This window comes from Rattus norvegicus, chromosome 9 (genome assembly GCF_021556685.1).
Source record: "Rattus norvegicus strain SHRSP/BbbUtx chromosome 9, alternate assembly SHRSP_T2T, whole genome shotgun sequence".
Taxonomy (NCBI): domain Eukaryota; kingdom Metazoa; phylum Chordata; class Mammalia; order Rodentia; family Muridae; genus Rattus; species Rattus norvegicus.
Window position 1 is genome coordinate 51052554 of NC_141542.1, and position 23903 is coordinate 51076456.

Genomic DNA, 23903 nt, shown 5'->3' on the forward strand with positions numbered 1-23903 from the left:
TGGGTGGAGGTGGGCAGACCCTGACAGGCACGGAGGCACAGAATTGTGGCCAGATTACTACTCTGCCAGAGAAAAGAACCAAGAGCACTCGGCCGCCCTTATGCTGTCCCACTGTAACCTGCTTTCTATCCTCAGCACCAAGAAGCCTTTAAATGAACCTTCCTGTGTACCCTGAAAGTCTCATTGTTAAAGGTGCTTGCCAATGGGGGAGAGGGAACACAGAATGGACAGTAGGAAGAGTTACTTACAAACACCAGCTAAGGCCCTGGGACCAGCTCCACACACAAGGGTTGTAACTGACATCAGTGTTCCTGTCCTGTTTTGTTAAGAACATATGTGTACAAATACACACATATGTTAAAGAAAAGTGCTCATGATTGAGGTCCTCCAGCTGTTCAACTATTAATCTAGCATTCAGCACCACCACAGAACATGCAAAGAAGCAAGAGCTGAAATAAAATCTATACTCACTGTAAGACTGAAGGATTTCAAATTCTATCAGCTACATCCCTGAAGTTCATATACCTTGTCATACAGATAGAGCACATAAATTCCATCCAATGTCTATGCACACACGCACATGCACACACACAATCTTACATAAATCTTATGTGAAAGGCAGCACAGTAAAAGCAATGGATAATAGCTTATTGTGTGCTTACTGTGCACCGGACTCTAAATGCTTTGTAAACTGTACTAGGGCCTTAATCCTGACAAGTTAACAAAATGTATTTGCCATATATTCCCAGTCTCATACATGAACTCAGTTCCTGCCGCCTCCTAGCTGTGTAGAAGGAAGATCTGGCTACCAGTAAGGACAGCCTGGAACACGACTGTGGGCTGCACTCCCCTAGCTGTGTCACTTTCTTTTTTTTTTTTTTTTTTTTTGGTTCTTTTTTTCGGAGCTGGGGACTGAACCCAGGGCCTTGCGCTTCCTAGGTAAGCGCTCTACCACTGAGCTAAATCCCCAGCCCGCTGTGTCACTTTCAGCATGCACGCATAAGACCACCTCTGCCTCCGTGTGCTGCTCTGTCTTAGCAGAAGGAAAACCAGAAGAGAGAAAAACAGGGCCCCACAGTACTAACAAAGGTAAGACCAGAAATCTGATGGAGTCCAAGAAGCTCGGTGAAAGACAGAAGAGAAAGGTCAAGTCTGCTCTTTTGACACTTCCTTCTGTTCTGGGTTTGATAGGGTCTTAAACCAGATCCCATCGGGCCCCAACTATGTGGCATAGCATGGTCTTGAACTTCTGATCCTCTACCCTTACTAGGATTACAGAGGCATGAGCAACAACAACCAGTTGCTGAGGTGCTTCGAATGGAGCCTGGGCTCCAGGCACCTAGGCAAGCATCTCCACCCCAGCCTGAGGCCGGTGAAACTCTTCATGGCATTTTACCCTCCAATGCAGAGCACTTGTGATTACCCTGCCAGGCCTTAGCCTCATAACTAGTACACAAGTAACTATGCTACTCCACAGTCAGTGTCTTAATTAGAGTGACAAGTGGATTTTATAGTGGAAGTCATCTCTGAAAGGTCCACTTAGATAATCAGCATCTGCCTCTAATCAAACTGAGATGATTAACAAATTAAGCCCTTTAATTAGCATTTTACATAATTTAGGCAAATCCTTCTTAGTTTTTAGAAGGTGAATCAGAATTCATCAGTTAGAATTCCTCTAAATTTTGATTATCTTCTGTAAGCTGTATTAATTATCTAATTTTACGGCATATACAGTAAAAACAAATAAATTTAACTTAATCTTCACCTCTTAAAAGTTAATATTTTATAAAATGTACCCTAGTTCTGTCCATCTGGACAAATTAATAGAAAACCCTAAAGAAAAAATATTATCTTTTTTCCTTAAATCAACTCTCCAGAGTCAACTTCAGCCAAAATAAAAGCAATTAGCATTCTTAGAGAAAAAGAAAAATGGCAGGGGGAGGGAGGGGGAAGGGCAGAGAGACGGAGGGAACAAGAGCAGGAGGGAGGGAGGGAAAAAGAGCTGGGGGAGGGAAGAATGAGGAGCCCTGCCCTTACAGCTCAGAGGAGGCAACCCCTGTAATAAGCTGTTGTCAATCCCCACTCACAGGGAAGGAAAGCAAGCAGCCAAACTTCCATACAGAGCTGAGTGGCCTCTCTTTCTCTCTGTCTGTCTCTCTGTCTGTCTGTCTCTGTCTCTCTCTCTGTCTCTGTCTCTCTCTCTTTCTCTCTCTCTCCCTCTCTCTCTCTCTCTCTCTCTCTCTCTCTCTCACACACACACACACACACACACACACACACACACACACACACACCACAGGAGCAGCTTGTCTCTCAGAGACTCATTTTTTAAGGAATGCATATTTCTTCCGGTAACCTGGCCAGAAACCCAAGCTTACTAACCAGAGTAAAGCACTGAGCTTGATACAGAGGCCGGGTAAAAACAGGAACTGCTTAGGGTGGTGGAGAAAGTCCACTTCATGTCTAACCCACATTAAGCTCCATCTCTCATAAAGACGGAGCCTGGCCTTCAACTGGGAACTTCGAGTCTAGAATCCAACTTCTTTCCAAAGAAGGAAAGGAGAAAATTCAAAAACAAATTTGTGAACAGCAGACAACAGCCTGTGAGAGACTGAAATAAACCATGTTGTTAGCACGCTCTAAAATGCACTGCAGCAGTGCAGGCCCTGAGTGTGCACACACGCACGTGTCTGACCACAAAAGAAGTGGCAAAAATAAAAGAAATTTAATCTTTCTGTGGACATACTAAGAAAAGGAAAGGAAAATATAACCTATTTTATGTAATTCACGACTGATGGAAAACCAGGGCAAGAAAACTAGCTGTGAATGCTCTACTTCCTAAACGCAGACTCCTGTGGACAGTGCCCTGAGGAGCTTCGTCCAAGCCCAAGCTCTGGTGTCTGCCATCAACCACACACTTCCAAAACTGTTCTAAGCACTTACTCTAGCGGCCATACTTTTAAGATAACACGCAGTGCTCTGCTACATGCACTTGGAAAACATTAGTCTGCTCACTAACCAGAAAACTCTAAGGCCTGCTGAGATTTTTAGTATTTAACCCAAGCCTCAATGAGACAAGGGATCCATTTGGATTTGGAGTGACTACAGCTCCGATGTGATACGACATTTATTCTGCTCATCTGAAAATACTGATGTCTCTTAGCTCTCAAGATATCAACAGAACAACCAAGACGCAAGTGAAAACGTTAAAATTCAAGTTATGTGTTTGCTGAGTGTTTCGTTTAATGGGTTTACTACTTAATAACCTTCTAACCATTTCCTATGGAAAGAGAACACACATACACACACACACATACAGACACATACATGTACACACATACACATACTCATAGTACACACCCATACACATGTACAGACACACACACATACACACGTACACACACATATAGATACAAACACATACATCATACACTCATAGTACACACACACACATATAAACACATAGATACACACACACATCATACATACACTCATAGTACACACACACACATACAAACACACATGCACACACACACGCACACACCCCTGCAGAGTCTGAACTTCCTTTCTCTATTTCTTTCATATACGGAATGGACCATAGGTAACTACAGTACTCTGGCTCCCCCAAATGGCACAGCTAGAGCACAATAGTCCTGCCAACCAAGAAAGAAACTTGCCAAAGCAAGTGGGTTTCTGGAAGCCCATCTTCTTGGGGAAAAAAAAAATCTGTCAGAATATCTTCAATTTTAGTATCATTACCTCTCATTCACCCCTCTCCACCTCACCAAATAAGAACATTTCACTTCAATGAAGAACCCTCCTCTGAGTCCCAAAAGGTGAAGGGATTTATAAGAAACAGGGAACAACGAAGGTGGAACCTCTGAGCCAGGGTCTGCAGCAAGAGCGTGTGAAAGCCCAGAGACAGCCAAACAGAAGAAAATACTGCATGCGTTCTCAAAAGTACAGGCCCTAGATTTAGAAGTAACCAAATTAACACACATTCTCTCCCCCCTACCCCCCTTTCTCACTCTTTCTCCCTCCCTCCCTCCCTCCCTCCCTCCCTTCCTCTTTCTCACCCACTCACTCACACTCACACAAACATTCTAAGGGGAACTCTAAGGGAGGGTAATGAGGTTTAGTCAAAAGGAAGGTGGGGAGGCTGGGGAGGGAGGGTTCTGAGGGAGATTAAATATGACTAAGGCACAACGACATATATGTAAGAAACTGGCACTATGAAACCCATTCTTCTATATACTAACTAAAATATTTCAATGGAAAACCTTATATAAAAAATACCCAAAAGCAAAATACATATTCATCAAACAAATTAGTGTTAAAATAGAATTGGCCAATAATCAGAAACCTAGAAGTCTAACTGAATGAATAAAAGTATCACTGCTGTAAGATCCATTGTCTAACTGTATGTTTGTTTTGCTACGTTTGAGACAGAGTATCAGTATGTATCCCTGGATGGTCTAAAACTCAGGATGTAGATCAGGTGCTACAATTAAAGGCTAGGCCACCACACTGACACTTTTGACATTTAACACCATTTCCGGAGTTAGAGGTCTTAGAATCAGTTCAGTTTCTATCTGCATAATCCAAGTGCTTAAAAAGCGAGTTAGTACGTACCACCACGCACCACTCACTATCACCGTAAAGGAAAACTAGGCTTTAAAGGAAGTTAGTTGGGATCGTAAGAATCTGCTGAATTCATTTTCCCAGCTCCCTCGAACTCGCTCATACTTCCTCTCCCTCTCTCCCTCCCCCTCCCCCTCCTCTCTGTTGCTCTCTTGGCAGCCTTACTTTGCACAGTCTCAGAGCAGCTGTGTGTGGTACTTTGACTCCACTATTTCACCTTTAACCTCCTAAGCTCAGCCTAAGATTCTGAACTGCCACCACCCATCTCCACTGGCACTCACAGCAACATTCCACAACATTCAACAAGCAGACATACCACCCAGTCCCAAAACAGACTCTTCTCACATCCCCCACTGCAGTGGTTTCAGTAGGTTTGGCCCCAGACACTCATGCGTTTGAATGCTTGGTCCCAAAGGAATGGCACCAGTAGGAGGTGTGGCCTTGTTGAGGTTTCATCAAGCCCCGCCAAGTGTGGAATCAAAGCCTCCTGGCTGTGTATGGAGGACAGTAATCTCCTGCCTGCCTTCTGATCAAGATGAAGCATTCTCAGTTCCTCCAACACCACATCTGCCTGCATACTGCCATGGTCCTTCCCGCCGTGATGATTACGAGTGAAACCCCTGAACCTATGAGGCAGCCCCAGTTAAACACTGTCCTTTCTAAGAGTTGCTGTGGTCATGGTGTCTCTTCACAGCAGTGGAAACCCTAAGACACCCACTATCGCTGACATCAGACTACCCTTGCCCTGCCTTCTGTACTGGCCTAACTTCATATCCAATAGTCATCCAATCTTCAGGCTCACAAGCTACCACACCAATTTAACCCTCAGTTCTTCATTTGGTCAGTTCTTCACTCAACAAACACAGACACTAACGCCCTTGGAAATGACTCACTAGTGCTCTGTTCCCTTTGCATCCTCGAGTCTCAACCTAGGTGACTACAGAGATCTGTGTGGCTCCACCCCAGAAACCTTGAGCAATGCCCTCCTGCCCCTCTCTCTCCCTAACCTCATGTGGTCATAAGACTTTGCCAGAACCAAGATGAACATCGGAATATATAAAGTATTTCTTGTAGCTGAAAAGAATGTAGCTTTAAAGTAACATGACGTAAACAAAGTACGTGACGTCTAGACCTCTAGAGGGATAATGACTCTGAAGTGAGATACAGATAAGGAACTGTGCACGCAGCACAATGGAAAAGACAGTCACTGATGACCAGCGTCAGAGGCCAGCGGGCACTCAGGGGAACCAGAGAGAACCCTAACAATCCTTCCCTTAGTTCATCTTCAGGACCTGCCTACAGACAAGTCAAGTTTGTGAAGCTCTACTCCAAACACAACATCTTCAATGGTTTATGATCGGAAACCCTCCATTACCACCACCACCACCACCACCACTAGTAACAACTGAAACATTACCAAAAAAAAAAAAAAAAAAAAAAAAAAACAGCTTTCTAAGAAGTCACCACACACAATCGTTTTTTAAATTACAATTGTCTGGTTGTCTGTTGCAGGGTGGTACATACCACGGTGCGTGCATGGAGATCAGATCTGCAGCTCTCTCCTCCCAGCATGAGTCCCAGATAGCAAGCTCAGACCATCAGACTCGTGGCAAGAGCCTTTATCCACCAACCCACCTCACCCACCAAAACCATTCGATGTTCTTTTGATGACTACTGTTGTTCCAGACTGGCTAGTTTATGTCAGAACCAGAGACAATTTTAAGAATATTTACAGTCCGGGGGCACAGTCCAGTTGCTCGAGTGTTTGCCCAGCATTCATGAAGCTCAGCACTGTGTAAAACTGCATATGGGGTTGTATACTATAGACCCAGCACTTGGGAAAAGCAGAAGTTGAACATCATCCTTGGCTACGTAGAGAGCATGACGAGAGACCCATGACCCAAAAACACATTAAAGGAGCCAGGAGACCAGAAGCCTCTCTGTGGGTGGTGTAATCCCAGGAGAAAGGCATTTTCGTTACCACGTGCAGTGAGAGGAAGTCTCCAAGGGAACAGGACTGTCCTTCCAAAGGGCCTGAGAACACACAGCCGGTCTTGAGACTTTCTCAGCAGGAAGCTGGCTCTCCCACTCCACTGGAACTGAGACATGAGCATTCAGCACAGCAAAGAGCTTTCACCTGCCTACGAAAGAGAACCCAAAAGAGCCCTACTGCCATGCCACTTCTGACTCTTGGTCAAATGTGTCCTGTGCTCAGAAGGACGTGAGCCTGGGAGTTAAACTTAAGATGATGTCTCACAAGGAATAGGAGAGCTTCCCTCTAGAACTCACAGTATAAAAACGACGCATGTGGAATGCTGGCTCCTTTAATATCATTCAGTTAAGACAGTACAACTGAGGATCACAGGAGACCTGCAAGCCCAGGGTGGTTCTCAGCTCTGTCAGACTCGAAGCTGCCCTACTTTAAATGCATTAACACTTAAAATACGCTACAAAGCTAGCTACAATCCCAAAGCAAAGCACAGAGCTAAGCACTTCATGCTGACTTACATAACAATGTTTGGTGCTCAACTGGAAAAGGTATGGTTGAGAAGTTAACGCATAAACATAAAACATCAAGGAACACATGAGGAAGGTCCACTACATAGACATATCTAGTACACTATAGACACTCCAGCTTCCTGTCTCCTAATGCCTGAAGAATCTTCCAACCATAACTCCAAAACTACCACGAAGATGTCTAGATGGACCGTTGGGGAAAATATAGTCCAGGACCCCTAGACTAGCCAACAAGCCATTCTAAAAAGCACGGTGTGCAACAACCAGGAAACCCCCTTGACAATATCTCTTTCTTATGAGCAAAGAGGAAAATCTGTTCAAGTCCTTAACTGTTCTACGCCTGATGGACTGAACTTGATGATTCCCAACTGGAGCACATTTAGCACTCAGCTTTCAGTTCACAGTGATCCTTGAATATTACATGAGTAAACCATTGTGAACTAACCCATCCAAAAACGATCTTGAGTAGGCAAAAGGGGCTGAGGAGAAAGTGTTCCACACAAACATAAAGATGAGTTCAGATCCCCAGCACCCACATACGAGCTGGGGAAACTCCTAACCGCCCTGATCTTCAGACTCCTTGTGGGGCTGTTGGGAGAGTTACATTACATAAGCCACAAAAGGCACTCAGCTTAGTAGACCCAGCGAACGTCGGTGACTAGCTTCCTCTCGTTACATCTCTCTAGGTAATGCAGACTCTATCCCCATCCTCCTGGGAAATGGGGACCCCATGCAAGTTTGGATACAGTTCTGTTTCCTATTACTTACAAAGTAATCCTAACCCTTGAATCGCCCAAAGAAGCAAGTATGTGAAAGGTTCTGTTCCAGTAGAGTAGAAGATTCTCTGCTTCAACACAGGGGCCCAGGACAGCGGACTTAACAGAGATAAGCAACAGAACAAAGCCACAGAGGATCAACGGCAAGAGAAAGCCACCCAGACAAAGACATAATGGCAGTATACCCAAAACGGAGACACAGATGCCCTGTTATCACACCCTCAGAGGGTCAGCACAGCAGGGCAAATCCGCAGCCGCAGGTCCTACTAGTGAGCAACTGCTACAGCTGCTTCCTCATGCTCTGGAACCAAGATTACCTCCAGGATCACTGAGAACAATCTTTTCCTTTTTCCTTTTCTCTTCCACTTTTTACATGCCATTAGTGACAGTCTCACTGAGTGGTCCTGCCAGTCCTGGAACTCACTGTGACCCAGGCTGGTCTTGTGACTTGCTGTCCTCCTGCCCCTGACTAAATGCTGGGGTTCCAGGCACGTGCCATCACAGCCAGCTGCACATCCGACTCCACTCTCACAAGTCGTTCTCCAAATGATCTAGGACCAGCCAATCTGACCTGGACTTCAAACTAACCTAGCACTCATGACTGCAACCAAAGAGGACTGAGCTTTTAGGGCATTTGCGGAAAAGGTGAAAGTTTATGAAGATTAAAGTGAAAATATAACATATTTCACTTCAGTATCTATTTCAAAATAGCTTCAGAAAGCATGAACAATATCTCACAATACTTTTAATTAATACTTAACACTACATATACATTTATCTATTATATTGTAACATTTAGGACATACCTTATACGTGGGAAACTTCCACTAATTTAAGGTCCTATTTCCAAGGGCAGAGTTGTAGACATAAGAATCAAACAACGTGGCTCTAAAGATTTCATATTTTGAAACTACATGAAAACAAAACTTTAAAAAATATGTGACTGCCACAAGGTAGTTTGAAAATGTTTGAATATTTAGTTCAAGGGTAACTAATTCAGCTTGAAATTCCACATATTGGCAATGTCTAGATTTAAGCTACCTTATGAACAGAATGTAAATCTGTACCTCTATCAGGAAAACCCAAATTCTCTGAATTCTACGGTATTACTACAAAGGAGTGCCCGCTGTGACTGTTGACAATTATATACAGAGATAAACAGGCCACGGCCAGCTGGAAGCTCCACAAGCTCTCTCCTGCTCTCTAACACAAGTTACCCACCCTGCCTGCCCAGCTGCACACATACAAGGTTGGTCCTTCCAGTTGTTCAGTTGCAAACCACTGTGAGAGCAAGAGTGTAACTGAGCTGACTTTTAGGAAGGGGCCTGGGCACTGGAGACAAGCGATGCAGGGGATCTAGGTTTGGCTCCCAGCACCCACACGGCAGCTCGAAATCACTTACAGCTCCATCCCCAGAGTATCCACTGCCTCCAAGGGCTTGCACACACGGTACATAGATGTGCACCCAAAACAGAGAGAAAGGAAAGTGATCCCACGTTAGCCCCACCTCTAACCAAGAAGCTATTTTGTCATTGTTACCTGCTGGGAAAGGGAAGTCATTTTCCTTCAGAGGAGTGACATGGGATATCAACCGCAGCCCTGCGCAGGCTACATGCTCAGGAGCCACATGCTCAGGAGCCGTTGGCCAACACAAACACACTCCTTGTGGGGATCCTCGTGGCTGTTTTGTTTGAAAGGGGGATTTACGTGTGTGTCTCTTTTGTGTGTACTTTTTTTCCCCCTTTTTTAAAAGAAAGAAATATTATGAAGTTGGGTGGGCAGCAAAAAGGGCAAAGAATATGACCAAGATGTATTGCATGAACATTTTAAAATATTTATAATTTAAACAATACTTTAAACTGTTAAAGGGCCATCAAGATGACCCGGCAGTTAGGAGCCCGGTTCAACTCCCAGCACCCACAGGATGGAATAAGAACTCTCTGTAACTCCTGTTCCCCGGGGTCTGTAGCCCTCTTCTGGTCTCTGCAGACAAGGGACACATGTGGTACACAGACATACATGCAGGCCAGCAGCCATTCACGTAAAATAAAAAGTTGTTTTCAAAAAAGTTGTAAAGAAGAGTTGTATTCTCCTGCCTGTTCTTCTCCCACATCTTCATGTCCTGCCTCCATTTTATCACTAGATTTGTACTCACAGAAGCATACACTGTGTCAAAGATATAAAAAGAACAGAACTCTCCGATCTGTGGGCACCATACTGCAGTCACTAGGCAGGCTATTAATAAATATAGGTTTACAGCAAGAGGACCAAGGATTGTAATATATATTGGGCAAATAGTATCCCATAGTTAAGTAAAAGAAATGAAGTTGACCACAATTAGTGCGCATGCCAAAAGAAATACAGCCACTTAAATACACCAGTCAGCAATGTAAACACTGCATGAATCAGAAATGCTCAGAAACCCACAACTATCTCAGAGCCAACTTGTAAATACCTAGAAAACAATGGTGTGCGCGCACGTGTGTGTGTGTGTGTGTGAATGACAGCAACATTTTAAAATTCTACAGATGTACAGATGAGCCAGGCATGGTGGTGAACTCCTTTAGTCCCAGCACTTAGAAGGCAGAGGTATGCAGATCTCTGAGTTCAAGGCCAGCTTGGTCTACACAGTGAGTTCCAGGACAGCCAAGACAACACAGAGAAATCCTGTATCAAAAACAAAACAAAAACAAAATCCACATATGTAAAGATTAAGTCAATGTTTCACTGTTAAGTTAAAAAAATGCTTCTAAGAAATGCATAAACGGGGTTGGGGATTTAGCTCAGTGGTTAGGCCCTGGTCCCCAGCTCTGAAAAAAAAAAAAAAAGAAAAAAGAAAAAAGAAAAAAGAAGAAACGCATAAATGACATTTTCAGTAACAAATAAGGAATTAAGCTTTGACTACCATGCCTGACAACCTGAGTTCGATGCCAGCCAATAGGGTGGAAGAAAAGAGCCAACTCCCATCAAACAGTTGTCCTCTGACCTCCACGGGTGTTCAACACCTAACACACACACACACACACACACACACACATACACACGCACGCACGCAGGCAGGCACACGCACACAGGCACATGCACCCACAAAGTGACATGAGACATTACCTAAGATAAAAATGGTAAGATAAAAACGATAAAGTGTTTGAAATAAGCGATAATAAATCTTAAGTGCCAGATGTAAGGTGAGAAAGTCATTTTAAACTAACCAAACATAAACCATCAAATCTCTATGTGTGTCTGTTTTGAGGAAGCCAAGCAATGAGGTTCTAGTCTCACTGGTCTTCTTCCCAAAGCTCTCACTTCCTTGAGCACAAGGGCATGTGCATCCTTCTAGGATACATTAGACCTAGTCTGTGTCACCCAGAAACAATCCTCCCTCCTTGTCCCTGACATTCTGCTACTGCAAATAAAGTCTCCAGCCTTTAGATCCACTACCATTTGAAAAGAATTATCCTAAGAAGTCTGAAAAACATCCAAGCGTATTACAAACTGTTGTTGGGCTCCAGGCTGGAACACCAGAGATTGAGTCTGAGGCTGACGCTGTCATAGCCTGACCTTTTCCTAAGTGACCAACTGAAGAAACTGCTACAGTCTGCTGGAGGATGCCCAGGTACCTTGGTTTTGACTCAAGATCAAGTCAATCAATTCAGTTATGAGAAATCCAAAATAATCCTCGGAGACAATACTTCATCATTTCTAATCCTTCTCAGAAATGTAACATCCAAGCTAGTGAAACAAATAGTAACAACATATCTGATCTTCTTTTTTGTACATTTTCATGTCCTGCGGGCATGAAGATCCAGCATCTGCTAGCCATGAGAAGCTCAAGTTTAAATCAAATGAAAATAAGGACCATCACAACCGGATGGGTCAAAAGCACAGAGTACCAGACGGGATAAGGAAAAGACCAGAGTACCAGACACTGCCTTCTCTAGACTTTACCCAACCCAACAACATCAGCAGGGCAACCTAAACAAAAGTGAATTTAAGAGAAGAGTCTGTGCAAAACAATTAACCAGTCCTTTCCCCGTACATGTCTCTCCATCAAGGCAAACACATGATTTACAGTACTGCCTCTCCTCCTGATGCAAAATGGAGGAACAATGACACCAAGGAGGACCTGTGGAAAATCTTTTGGGTTTCTTTTTAAGGTGAGTCCCATGTCATGCAGGCTTGTCTTGTCATGTAGCCAAGGATCCCTTGAACCCTGGTGGTCCTGTTTCCATAATTACAAATACAAATCACCATGCCCAGCTTCTAGTGGGTTTATCTTGCCTTGACCCATCGCAGTATCTCAGGATTTCTGGCTCCCCTCAGGGGAGCAGCTCCCTGTCACCACCCCCCTCCACCACTGTGCTCTGCCTCACCCAACCACAGATTCACGAACGGTAGAGCCAGAGCACAGGGGCCATGGTCACTAATGCTGTGTACCAAAATAAGTCTTCCCACCTTCGTCTTCAAAGGTAACTGCACAGCACAGAAAGCTAATTAGCACAGGGAGTAACTGCTGGTGGGTATGAGGTCTTGTTCTGAAGATAATAAAAAGGTCCCAATTAGACAGTGGTGATGACTGATCACACTTAAACAATCACTTTAAAAGCATGTCAAAATATATGAATTCCATTTCAATAAGGACATATGGTTAGGATTTATTTTTATTTTACATGTATGTAGAAATGCCTGCATGTATGTATGAGGACTACATGTGTACCTGGTGCCCAAGCAGCCCAGAAAAAAGGCTTTAGACCCCTTGGAACTGATTAGTTACAAGCAGTTGCGAACCCCAATACTCTATGACAGCAGCAAATGCCCTTCACTGAGCTACCTCTCCAGCACCCACACATTACTCTTTTAAAGTATACACGGCGATGTGTTCGGATATTCTAGAGTCAAACATTAAAACTTTAAAAAAAAAAAAGGCATCCGGACGACTTTTTTTCAATCTTCCAATAGAAACCAACTCTTTCAATAATAGCTTAGTTTTAAAAAGCTATTTCTTTTTTTTTTTTTTTTTTTTTTTTTTTTCAGAGCTGGGGACCGAACCCAGGGCCTTGCGCTTCCTAGGCAAGCGCTCTACCACTGAGCTAAATCCCCAACCCCTAAAAAGCTATTTCTAAGAAAAAGATAAAGCTAGAGATGACTTGGCAGTTAAGAACACAAACTGCTCCTCCATGGGACCTGGGTCTGATTCCCAGTACCCAAGTCAGGGAGTTCCCAATTGCCTGGAACTCCAGTTGCAGGAATCCGGGGCCTCTAGCCTCCACAGTCACGTGCACATCCCACGCACAGACACAGGTGTAAAACATGACTAAAATAAAATACATCTTTCCTTAAACATAAATTAACTTGGTAACAGCATTAGTGAACTTCACCAAGGGCCAAAGTTACGATCAAGGGGGAAGCACTAGGTTTGGGTCCAATGATCCTGTGTTTGACACTTCCCAGGTAACCCCACATGGGGAGTGTAATGTAGGGGTACATTAAGAGGAAAAGCACCTCCCTAGCAGACACTGATCGTTGACTCTCCTCAGAAGTGTAGCAGTAGGTGGGGAAATTGAGTTCAGACAACACAAGTACCTCTGTCCTCTTGGTGGCACTGGCTTATAGGAAGCCTTGCCAGGGAGGTGCCTGCAGACAGGACATGGGCCTTACACCGACACCAAAGACCTAAACAGCCCCACTTCCACCTGATTGCTGGAACTTGCCAGAAACAATCTTTCTTTGACAGCAGCACAGATGCACCTAAGACGTCTTTCTTCTTCTAGCCACAGTACTTCTCCGTGCCAAATTTCCCCAACATTTCTGTCTCATATAATGGCGAAATGTAGTTCGCTTCAGACTCACCTGCAAAAACTATTTCTTAAATCTATCCAAACGGATTTGACAATCAACTGACTTGAAGAGTGAAACAAGACCTTCTCTAGACTTCACCGGCTTTTAAGTATTGCTTGCTATCAGCTGGTCTTTGAGCAGGGCACCTAATAAAGGGTACTCCACTTACAGTATTGCACTCAAAAGGAGCCAGTATTTTACAAGCCAGGCACAGTGGCTCGCCTGTAAGCCCAGTGCTCAGTACTCAAAGGCACGGAAACCACCCCAAGACTGAGCCTGGGCTGTACAGGAAGACCCGGACTCACAAAAATGAAAACAAAGGGAGGGGAAAGTGAGAAACACACACACACACACACACACACACACACACACACACAGAGGGAGAGAGGGCAGCACACTTACAGCCTCAAAATGCAAGTGAGTATCCTTCAAGAAACTCTGGACTTTATCCTTGGGTAAAATACTGAATCGGAACCGAAGCAGATCCATCTCCTGTTGAATAAACCACCGTCTAAGATCTTCCCTGAAACAGAAACAGAGATAGGAGCGCAATGAGTGACCCGGTGGTCATAGACTCCGGGGATCTTCTGAAACAATCAATACTCAAGGCCAGCCAGATGCCAAGAGGGCAGAGAGGGACAGACGAGTTCTCCCTGCAGCAAGGAGGACAGCACGGCACCACCAGGTGTGCCTGACACAGGATGTGAGCGCTAAAACCCGCTGGGTCAGTCGGAGGCCCAGGAGTGTTATAAAAAGGGTTAAATGCAGGACATTTTCAGGAAACCTGCACAATCACCAAATAACATACATAATAGCTCATTTAACCTTTCAGGGCCAGTTACATTGGGAAATAAGGCACTCCTTCTTCAGAGGTGGCTTTGTCCATGTCAGGGAAAAATGCCAAAGTCTTAAAAGTCTTTTACAGGGTTGGGGATTTAGCTCAGTGGTAGAACGCTTGCCTAGCAAACGCAAGGCCCTGGGTTCGGTCCCCAGCTCCGAAAAAAAGAAAAAGGAAAAGAAGAAAAGAAGAAAAAAGAAGAAGAAGGAGAAGAAGAAGAAGAAAAAAAAAAGTAATTTTACCTCTGAACAGATGATCACGTGTACACTTTGTCAACTCAAAGTATACACGGCAAACTTCAATATTTTAAAGACAAAGTAAAAACAATCTAATCCGTGAGAGTGCTATTCACGTTATACTGCAACTACCGCATGTAAAATGTAGTTTCACTTCTGGGAGATGGCTTTCACGGACTGCCAATAATTTAGTTTATAGGAACCACATATGTCTTCCTTATGAAGCCAAAACTCTAGGTCTCAAGCTTCAAGCCAAAAAAATGCTGTCATTTATGCTCTTGAGAGAAGAAACAATTCAAGATTCTCAACTCATAACCCACTAATGAAAACAACCAACCATAGCTCTGATATTTGACCAAGAATTAGCAAGGGTGAAAAACGTTAAACTGCAAAAGACGCAATTACCTAGTTCTACCTCTGAGTGGCAGCATTGAGTCATAATTAACCAGCTACTGGCTGAAAATTGCTGAAATGTAATAAGCTCTTACATATTCAATTAGGACTTTTTCCAAATTCAAAAGCATGTTTGAATGAATGCTTATTAGTAATATTGCAAATTTTTCTTGAAATAGTATCAAAAGGTAGCTTTCCTAATGAAGTCCCTTATAAATTTAAATCCCCAAAAGGTAGACCCCCATCATGAGGTACCACCAATTTATTTTCAGTATTTTCCAGTAAAACAACTTAATTCAAAGAATGCGCAACCATATTCAGCCTATGGCATGCTGTTTTCACCGATGTTATTCTGAGTTTTTCTACGGTCATTTCAGAAACAGGTAAGCACAAGTCTGTAACCCGTGAGGTCAAAGCAGCGTCAGTCAGGGTGCAGGTGCATACTCACGACTGGCAGTAAGCGAGGCGCAGGATGAAGTGGGAGATGTGGTCCCTCCTCCGAGGCTCGTACTCATCCTCCAGGTTCTCCTTGAAAATAAGGCCGCGCAAACCAATGAATGCATTAGAATGACCAGAGATGTAAAGAGACACTGACTCGACACATTCATTCCGTAATGTGCTCTCGGGGATAGGTGATAATTATCGTGGTCTCAACCACAGCCAGGTGAAAGTGAGAACTACACTACCTCACTGAAAGCTCCTGACAGGGCCGACTCCTGCCTGCCATCAGTCTCTGCTTCTAACTTTCCTACACCCAGGATGTTCGCCCTCTCAATCAGTCCTACAACCCTCGATGCCTTTCACTGCGACTGTTCTAGGTAGGGACAAAAATCTGTATTTATACATGTTATAATGTGTATAACATATTATACATAATATAAAAGAATACATATGCATGTAAATATATACATAATAATAACAGTTAGCTTTCAGTTACTCTTACAACATAGGAGCGATAAGCCATTTAAAAGGATAAAAGTTCATTCTCAGCTCACAGATTTGAGAATTTTAGCACTGTCATTTATTCTGCCACTTTGGGGCCCAGAACAACCTGGGAAGAGCACAAGGGGAAGCTGGGCTGCTCACTGCATAGGAGAGACAGGAAGTAGCCAAGGATGTAGGAGACCAGGGTGTCACTGTGCCAGTCAACGGATGCCCCAGTGACCAAAATCCTCCCACTGGGCCGCACCCTCACGTCCTAAAGATTCCATCTCCCTTCAAATACACCAAGCTGAGGACCAAGCGTTTTAACACTCAAGTCTGTGGGAGGTGGTCCATATTCAAACAAGAGCACAAAAGCTATATATAAGCCGCGATGCTGGGATGGATACATAAACATCTCCATCCTCGCTTCTTACAAGGCAGCTTCAGTCTTCACCAGCTGCCCTGGGGCCCCTGTTGTGGCACTTTCCCCAAAGGCATTGAGATTGTGTATCCACATGGCTTGCTGCCTTCCCTCCCATCTCCATGGACACAGCATCTCTCTGTCACTGTCCAATAACTAAAACCTCCAACCCATTGGCTGTTGCCTCTGACGGCCCTCAGAGGGAAAATGACTGTGGAAGGCATCCTAGTGTCAATCTCTGGCCAACTGGTCAATCCGACAAGGGTGAGCATACCTGCACACATGCATACATCACTCGCACAAAAACCAACAGACATGTGCATCATCATGTATAACAGTGAGTGTACATGTATCTATTCTGTCCTGTCTCTCCCCTGTAATATTTTGCTAAACATCTAACAAGAGTATATCCAGGTCCAGCTCTCCACTCTCTCCCCCAACCACTACCACTATTCTGGTTTCTACCCTGTCTGCAAGGGTCATTCAGATGCTAAATCCACTGCACACTGTACAACTCATCTTACATCATCTACCTTGAGTTTCTGAAACTGTTGGGATTAAAATTAGCATCACAAAATAGAATGCCCCGGTTAAAATCTTGGCTCTACCATTTACCATATTATGAGCATGAAGTACAAGAAAACAGAGTCCTCATTCATAAAATGAGACGGTACTGGAACATGGCTCATAAGACAAACTACATTAGAGTACATATGTAATAATGTAGCCAGATTACCACAAAATAAGCATCCTACAAATCTCGGATGCTGTTTTGTTGTCAGTATTAAGGTGACCACTATTATTCTTTTGGCTTCTGGGGCATCCCAGTTCATCTCCTGGTTCTCACAAAGCTCCTTCCCAGATGGGTCCAACCCGCTCACCTTAGAAACTGGTCTTCTCCTCCACCTGTCCCCCATTCCGTCTCTAATTATTTCCCCCAGTGCTCTCACACTTAAATCTTGTTGATGCTAACCTTCTTGGAAGCCTCCTCTCCCCCTAAACATGCCTCCCAAGTCCAGACTTGCATAGGCAGGCATTCACGAGATACTGTCACAGAAGTGTCCAAGTCATGTCTAGAACAACACTCAGCTTCTTGGTCCTGGGACTAGCTTCTCTTACTGTAAGCCACACCCTAAAATATCACTTCCTAGACACAGTCTGCAGTAGGTCACCAGGGGCAGACCTCTGACTGTTACACAATGCTTCTGGTTGTGGATGTGTCCTCTGCCTGCTGTCTGCCAAATGAGGGTGAGGAACCCCAACTACACACTCCCACCATTACGAAGTCTGCCATGCCTTGACTGCTATGGTGAAGTATGACCTCTAAAGCCACAGGTAAAACCTCTTCCATTACATCTATCAGGTACTTAATGAACTGATATACTGTCCTAAGCAGAGACTTGGGCACTGTAACTATTCTCTCTGGTTTCCCCTTGGGATAAGTCACCAAAATCCTTTCAGTCTACATTCATGTCCGTTCAACCGTCCCCATTGCTCATAAATTCAGACTTTCATCACTCCAGGCTCCTGTTCTCTCCTGTCCAAGGTGACCCAATCAGCCTGCTGCTGACAATTACCCCCCACCCCCCCATGCCCCCCTGCAAAATAAAAATGCCATGGCCTCTGTCACGATGCAGTTCCAAGCCAGATGTGGCGCTGTGCAGGGCTACTTCAACACTCTAGGGGCTGGCGAACAGTTCAGGGCCAGCCTGGGCTACATCACAAGTGCTAAGAACACTTGGACTGCAGAACAACCCCCTCCAGAAAAACAAAGCAAAACAAATAAACAAAAATAAAGAGATAAGTAAATAAAAAATAGTAGTTCCAGAACTCCAGAACCTCCTCCTCCCTGGTCGACCTTCTAAACTACCCCTGCCAGGCAGCCACAGCATACGGTCCTGAGGTACCAGGAAAAAGAGCAGCATGCATCACTGTGTGACACAGAACACACAGGTGATCTGTGGTCAGTCCATGGGTAGAAGGCCAGAGTCTTACTAAGCGCCCTGCGCAATATACAGGACAGTCCTGCAAGTAACAGGCCAGAAGTATAGCAGGCCTGAGGGTAGGAAAACTGCTGGGTTACGATCATCTAACTACGTGTCAATCACCTCAGGGAATGTGTATTCTTTCAAACAGTCTAACCTGCACTCACCTTTATAAACGTCCACGTCTAATAAAAGCCCACAACTGACGCTCAGTAACATCAACACACACAGGCTGAAGGGATCCATCTCCCTCCGCCTTTCAGTCACTTACCCTGTACGAAAACTTGAGCTTTCGAATCTCAGCCTCCAGTTTACTCTGGTACTGTTCGGTTCCTTTCACATAGCTCACACCAAGATTCTCAATTGCTTTAAGCACTAGGGGGAAAAGATTAAGGGGGAGGGGGGCGTTAAATCCAAGACAATTAAAAAAAAAAAGATCAAAGATAAAAACCTACAGATAGCAATTCTCTAATTATTTGTTCTTAGAAGCTGAGAATAGTAACGATATGGCTTCCTGCAGGTACAGCACATGAACTGTGCTTGGAAGACCATAAACGGCACCAATGTGCAAAAGATACAAAGTAATCTAACAGCAGAGGCCCTTGAGCGAGAATAGTGGACGATCCTCCCTGCTGTACCAAGCCACCAAATGCTGAGAAGCGAAAAAGCCTGCGTGTCAGTGTGAAGAAAAGCTCTGCAGTCTGGAGCTACCCTGACTGAGCACATCAATAAGATGAAAAGGAAGGGGGGGGGGGGGGCTTCCTTTCCTGATGACTACACAGCACTGAAAGGCACCAGGTCACTCAAAGGAGCCATCCTGAACAGAAGCCATGGGAACTCAGATTCCTAATGCCATGGGCAAGTCTTCCTCACACAAACCCCCTTGAGGGCTGCTTTAACCCCAGAAATGAGTCTTTTGCATTGCCGCCTAAGCGCACACCCATGTTCCACCCACCGATACCATCCTGCTATGGCAGGCACTTCCCATGTCTTACCATACCTGCTCCCTCAGTCCTGTCCTCCAACCATTCACCAAACCCTGTTCATGACGCCTCCTTGGCATCTCTCAAGCCTTTCCCTATCATGGCCTCTGTTGGGGGGGAGGGGGGTCCTTACAATTCCACCTAACATGACGAAGCCAAGAGGCATATTTCAATCACTACGAAACATCTGACACTGCTAAGCCTCCTGTCCCCCTACACCACCCTGCTTTCACTACACTGGAGAGTAATAAGTGCTTCCTCCTGTGCTGACAGCTTTTACCCTGTTGCTCTAAGAGAAACAAACAGTGTTTGCCCATCCCCTGATAATTCCAACAAGAATATTCTGGAACACAAACTCTGACAATGCTGGTGTTTATCTAGCTTCATGGCTAGCTCACTCATTTCTTCCTCCACACACAAAGGATAAGAGGCTTCCAGTTCTGTGGCTACATCCTTCTCACACCTCAGTCCTGCGCAGTAGAATATGCCTTCAGACGGCCATGCTTCTCCACTCTCCCTGAACTACTCACCGGAAGCGTAGCTCTCTTCCACAGATGCAAGCCTTTGTAGAGACCGTTGTCTCAGTCTGGAAAAGCCGGTCGCTGCTTCTGTTGGAAAATCCCTACTTTCTGCTTGTTTCTTTAGAAACCAGACCAAATCTCAACTTCTCTAGGAAACCTTTCTTAATTAGACTAAGCTAGTTAGTCTCACTAGGGCCATTAATATACTTCTACGGAAGCAGAGTGTAATCGGATGTATGATTTCTGCTCTGCGTGTCTATCTACATGCAGCTGGTACAGTTTCAACATAGAGCTTAACTGCGCTATTAATTACAAAGTCCCTGACATCGGAAAGGGTAGTACTCGATATACATGCTACAATGAATGAATGAATGAATGACAAACCTTCAACAGCCAATCACTAATGTCTGCTGAATGGACTGCTGAACGAGGACAAACTGACTCTGTCCACTGCCACAAATGATACCTGCCCTTCTCCTGGAGAACACACACATTGGGATTTCAGTGCCACTTACATTTTACTCTATCAAAAGCCAAGCTTTCAAACTCTGTCAATGATATGTTTTCAGTAGGTGGCTGCAGATAGAACTGAAGGCTGTGAGGGTAACAAGCGTTTCTCTGGTCACCTGCCAATCTCAGCTTCTTCCGGGTCCTTCCTGAGAACTGCATCTTGACCACCTTTAGAAAGTAGTGAAATAAATTATATATAATTATATATATTATACATATTATATATGTGATAAATATTGTAAGTTATATATCATAATTATGTTATATATATGATAAATATTATAAGTTATATATCATACTATATATTATACACTGCAATATATAGTGCTTAGGAGGCAATGCAGCGTGTGTGTGTGTGTGTGTTTGTGTGTGTGTTAAAACGACGGAAAAGGGCTGACACGATAAAGTAGATGTGTACTGAAGGCACACGCAGACTGTTTTAAAGTGATTACACCTAGGCGATGCACTTCTGAGTTGTCTAGATTTTCTACATACGTCTGTAATAACGGGGCGGGGCGAGTGAGGGGAGGGCTCAAACTGGGAAATATGCAGATGGTGGCCCTCCTAAGCCAGAGAGTGATCATCAAGTGATGTTGCCTACGTCTGCGAACCCAAGATGAGGTTTGGGAATGGGGGAGGGGGAAATGTTAAATTCCTGAAATCAAGGGAAAGAAAAGTAGATTCTACCAGGATAAGAGACTTACTTCCCTTTGTTATAACTCTGGAATTCAACCTTTCCAGAACATTCCAAAACTCCTCAACTTCCCTCGCGGCCCCAGCGCCTTCCGGGGCCGCCCCGACCCCCTCCCCACCCAGAGCCTCCCACCCACCCGACACCACCTGCCACTCGGTCCCACCAAGTCAACTCGCAAGCTTCCAACCCCACAGTTTCTCTCCGCTCCAAACAAACCCGCAGGATATTCTTTAACCAGCCAGCAACCAAACTGGACGAAACACCCGCGCTGACAGCCGCTCTTTCCCTGTGGCGGGAGAGTTCATTTGGGGCCGGAAGCGGAAGTGAGGCGCTAAGGTCCCACCCCCGGGCATCCAGCCCACCGCGGTGCGGCGCGAGCGCGACCGAAGGTACCGCTTGTCTTGTGCATTTTGCAAGCCGATAGGCTTTCTGATGCTGGTTTTGTTTTTTGTTGCTGTTTCGTTTGCGGATGTGGGCTCTTTTTGAGACCGTGTCTCGCACTGAAGCCCAGGCTAATTTAGAATTCGTGGCGAGCCTCCTGCTTCAGCCTCCCGCAAATGCTGGGTTTAGGCGGAGCCACAACGCCCCGCCAAAAAACATCTTGAATCCAAATGGTGGGGATTTTGTTGTTTTGTATTCCAAAATGTAAGCTGCCCTCGGTGCGCGAAGACGCCTTTGGGTTCGGGGCTGCCGTGCAAACGGCAAACATTCCCACGCTGCAGCAAGAATCAGGGTAACAGGCTCCGGAGGTTTGGGGCGCTTTATAGGGGCTCGCTTTATTGGCCTCGCCGCTCTGGTTCCAGGTGGAGAGGAGCTGGCCGTGTCCGCTTTGCCTCTGACACAATGACTGCCCCCTCGTTCTATTAGCATCGCAGCTTTCATCTTCCTGACGAAAAAGGAGCTGCAGGAATGACTTCAGTTTGCGCATCCACGCGAGATGCTCGCCAGGGAACTTCAGAGTCGAGCATAGACTCAGGGGAACGGAGGAACTTGCAGGACTTAACAGGAACGCTCCGGGACCACAGGGAGGCCAGATGGGTGTTCAGATTTAGATATGCATAGTATATTCTAGTAATTTTAATTACCCACCTAAGATAGACTAAACTGATGGCTGTCCCTTGAACCTGCTTATCTGTCAATTTTTATTCTCAAGCCAGGCAAAGCAGGCTCTAGTATTAGCCCCAATTTACACATAAAAGTACAGTGACTTCCAAAAGTGACTATCATGGGGCTCCACTCTGCCAACTGTATCACTGTCCTGATTTCATTCTTATGACAGTAAGGTACACACTCCACCCCCCAACCCAGTGGCCTATACACAATTATCACCAAATCCAAAGAAACTCCTAAAACATGAACTGCTTTTAGGGAAAAACAAACTGAAGCACAGGAGGCATAGCCATGAGTAGTCTGAGGACACCATGGAAATTTAAGTGAAATCACAAAGAATACAAGAAAAAACTAAATAATCTGACTATATAAAAACATAAAATTGTGCATCTAAAAAAGTTCACAGAATTATTTTGCAGTAAGAAAAGATTTATTGTCTTGATGGTTAATACCGTCAAGAGTTAAAAGTATGAGTTTATTAGAAAAAATGTTAACAAAAACTGAAAAATTAGCTCATAAAGTATGAAAGCGTTTATTATCATCAGCGATGAGGATTTTTCTTGCAAAATTGGCAAATATCTCACAATAAAAGAGCTCACCATTGCCACGTATGTCGTTCACTTGAAGTCCCACCCCCAGGCTTCATGATCCCCATATGGTGCCATTATTTTTTCTACACTCCAATTGTGAGACAGGGTCTCACTATGTAGACTAGGCTGGTCAGCAAGGCTGACCTTGAACTGACAAAGATTTGCCTGCTTCTGCCTCCCCAGTGCTAGAATTTAAGGAAGGCCTGTCCCACCTGTGCCTGATTTATTTTTATATGTCTATAACCCTCTACTACAGAGTTTTCCAAACACGTACTACTAGAAAATATTGTCTTCTAAGAGATTGCACCTATAAACCAGTTTTGTAGTTTCAACTGACTCAAGGCCATCACTTGTGGCGTGTTAAGAATTCCATGGCTATTTGACTTCAAGCTCTTTCTTTCGTTTATTTTCATGCATCTGTTAGAGTCCAAGAAGTGCTGAAAGACCCCACACTCAAATAGAATGCAAAGGGGTTTAATCTGCAGAAAACTGCTGGCATACAAATGTCAATGGTTGGAGGGGCTCCTAAGCCCCCTTTATGCAGGGCTGGGGGAATTTTCCAGAAGGGTTAGGTAACCTCTAGTATGATTGGTAGGGACAAAGCAGTGACATTAGGACAATTCTGACTGGCTGCTATGTTATTCTATCATATTTGTGAGTCCTTGAAGAGTTCCAGAGACCAGTTCAGCTCTGGGTTTGTTATCTCCTCTGGCCAGGTGTCCCAGGAGCTGTCAACTGAGGCTTATCCTCCTAAGTCAATAGTCCATTGTTAGTGGCTTCCTCTGAGGAGCCTAGTTTGCTTCCAGGGAATTGATTTTTTTTTTTTTTTTATTCCCCAGATTTTTGAACCTTTCAATACAATCCCCTAAGTGCCTACCTTCAAAACTAAAGTATGAAGTAATTAATGTCATTGAATGACTAATTCATAA

General features: G+C 44.5%; 1 protein-coding gene across 10 annotated transcripts in view; it reads right to left on the reverse strand.

Moving 5' to 3' along the window:
• Window positions 1-23903, reverse strand: part of Prim2 (DNA primase subunit 2) — a 212175-nt gene that overhangs the window by 181549 nt on the left and 6723 nt on the right. For 6 of the 10 annotated variants that reach the window (XM_087565140.1, XM_087565144.1, XM_087565143.1 and 3 more), the window contains 4 exons: window positions 20586-20748; window positions 18838-18941; window positions 15685-15764; window positions 14172-14292 (listed from right to left, as the gene is read on the reverse strand). In XM_087565140.1, the coding sequence (XP_087421266.1) occupies window positions 14172-14292; window positions 15685-15764; window positions 18838-18941; window positions 20586-20739 (459 nt within the window). In that variant the 5' untranslated portion in view covers window positions 20740-20748. Of the gene's footprint in view, window positions 1-4806; window positions 4876-14171; window positions 14293-15684; window positions 15765-18837; window positions 18942-20585; window positions 20749-21420; window positions 21584-23903 lie in introns of those variants that run through there. The other 4 variants (NM_001399184.1, NM_001399183.1, XM_087565142.1 and 1 more) reach the window with 4 other exon arrangements.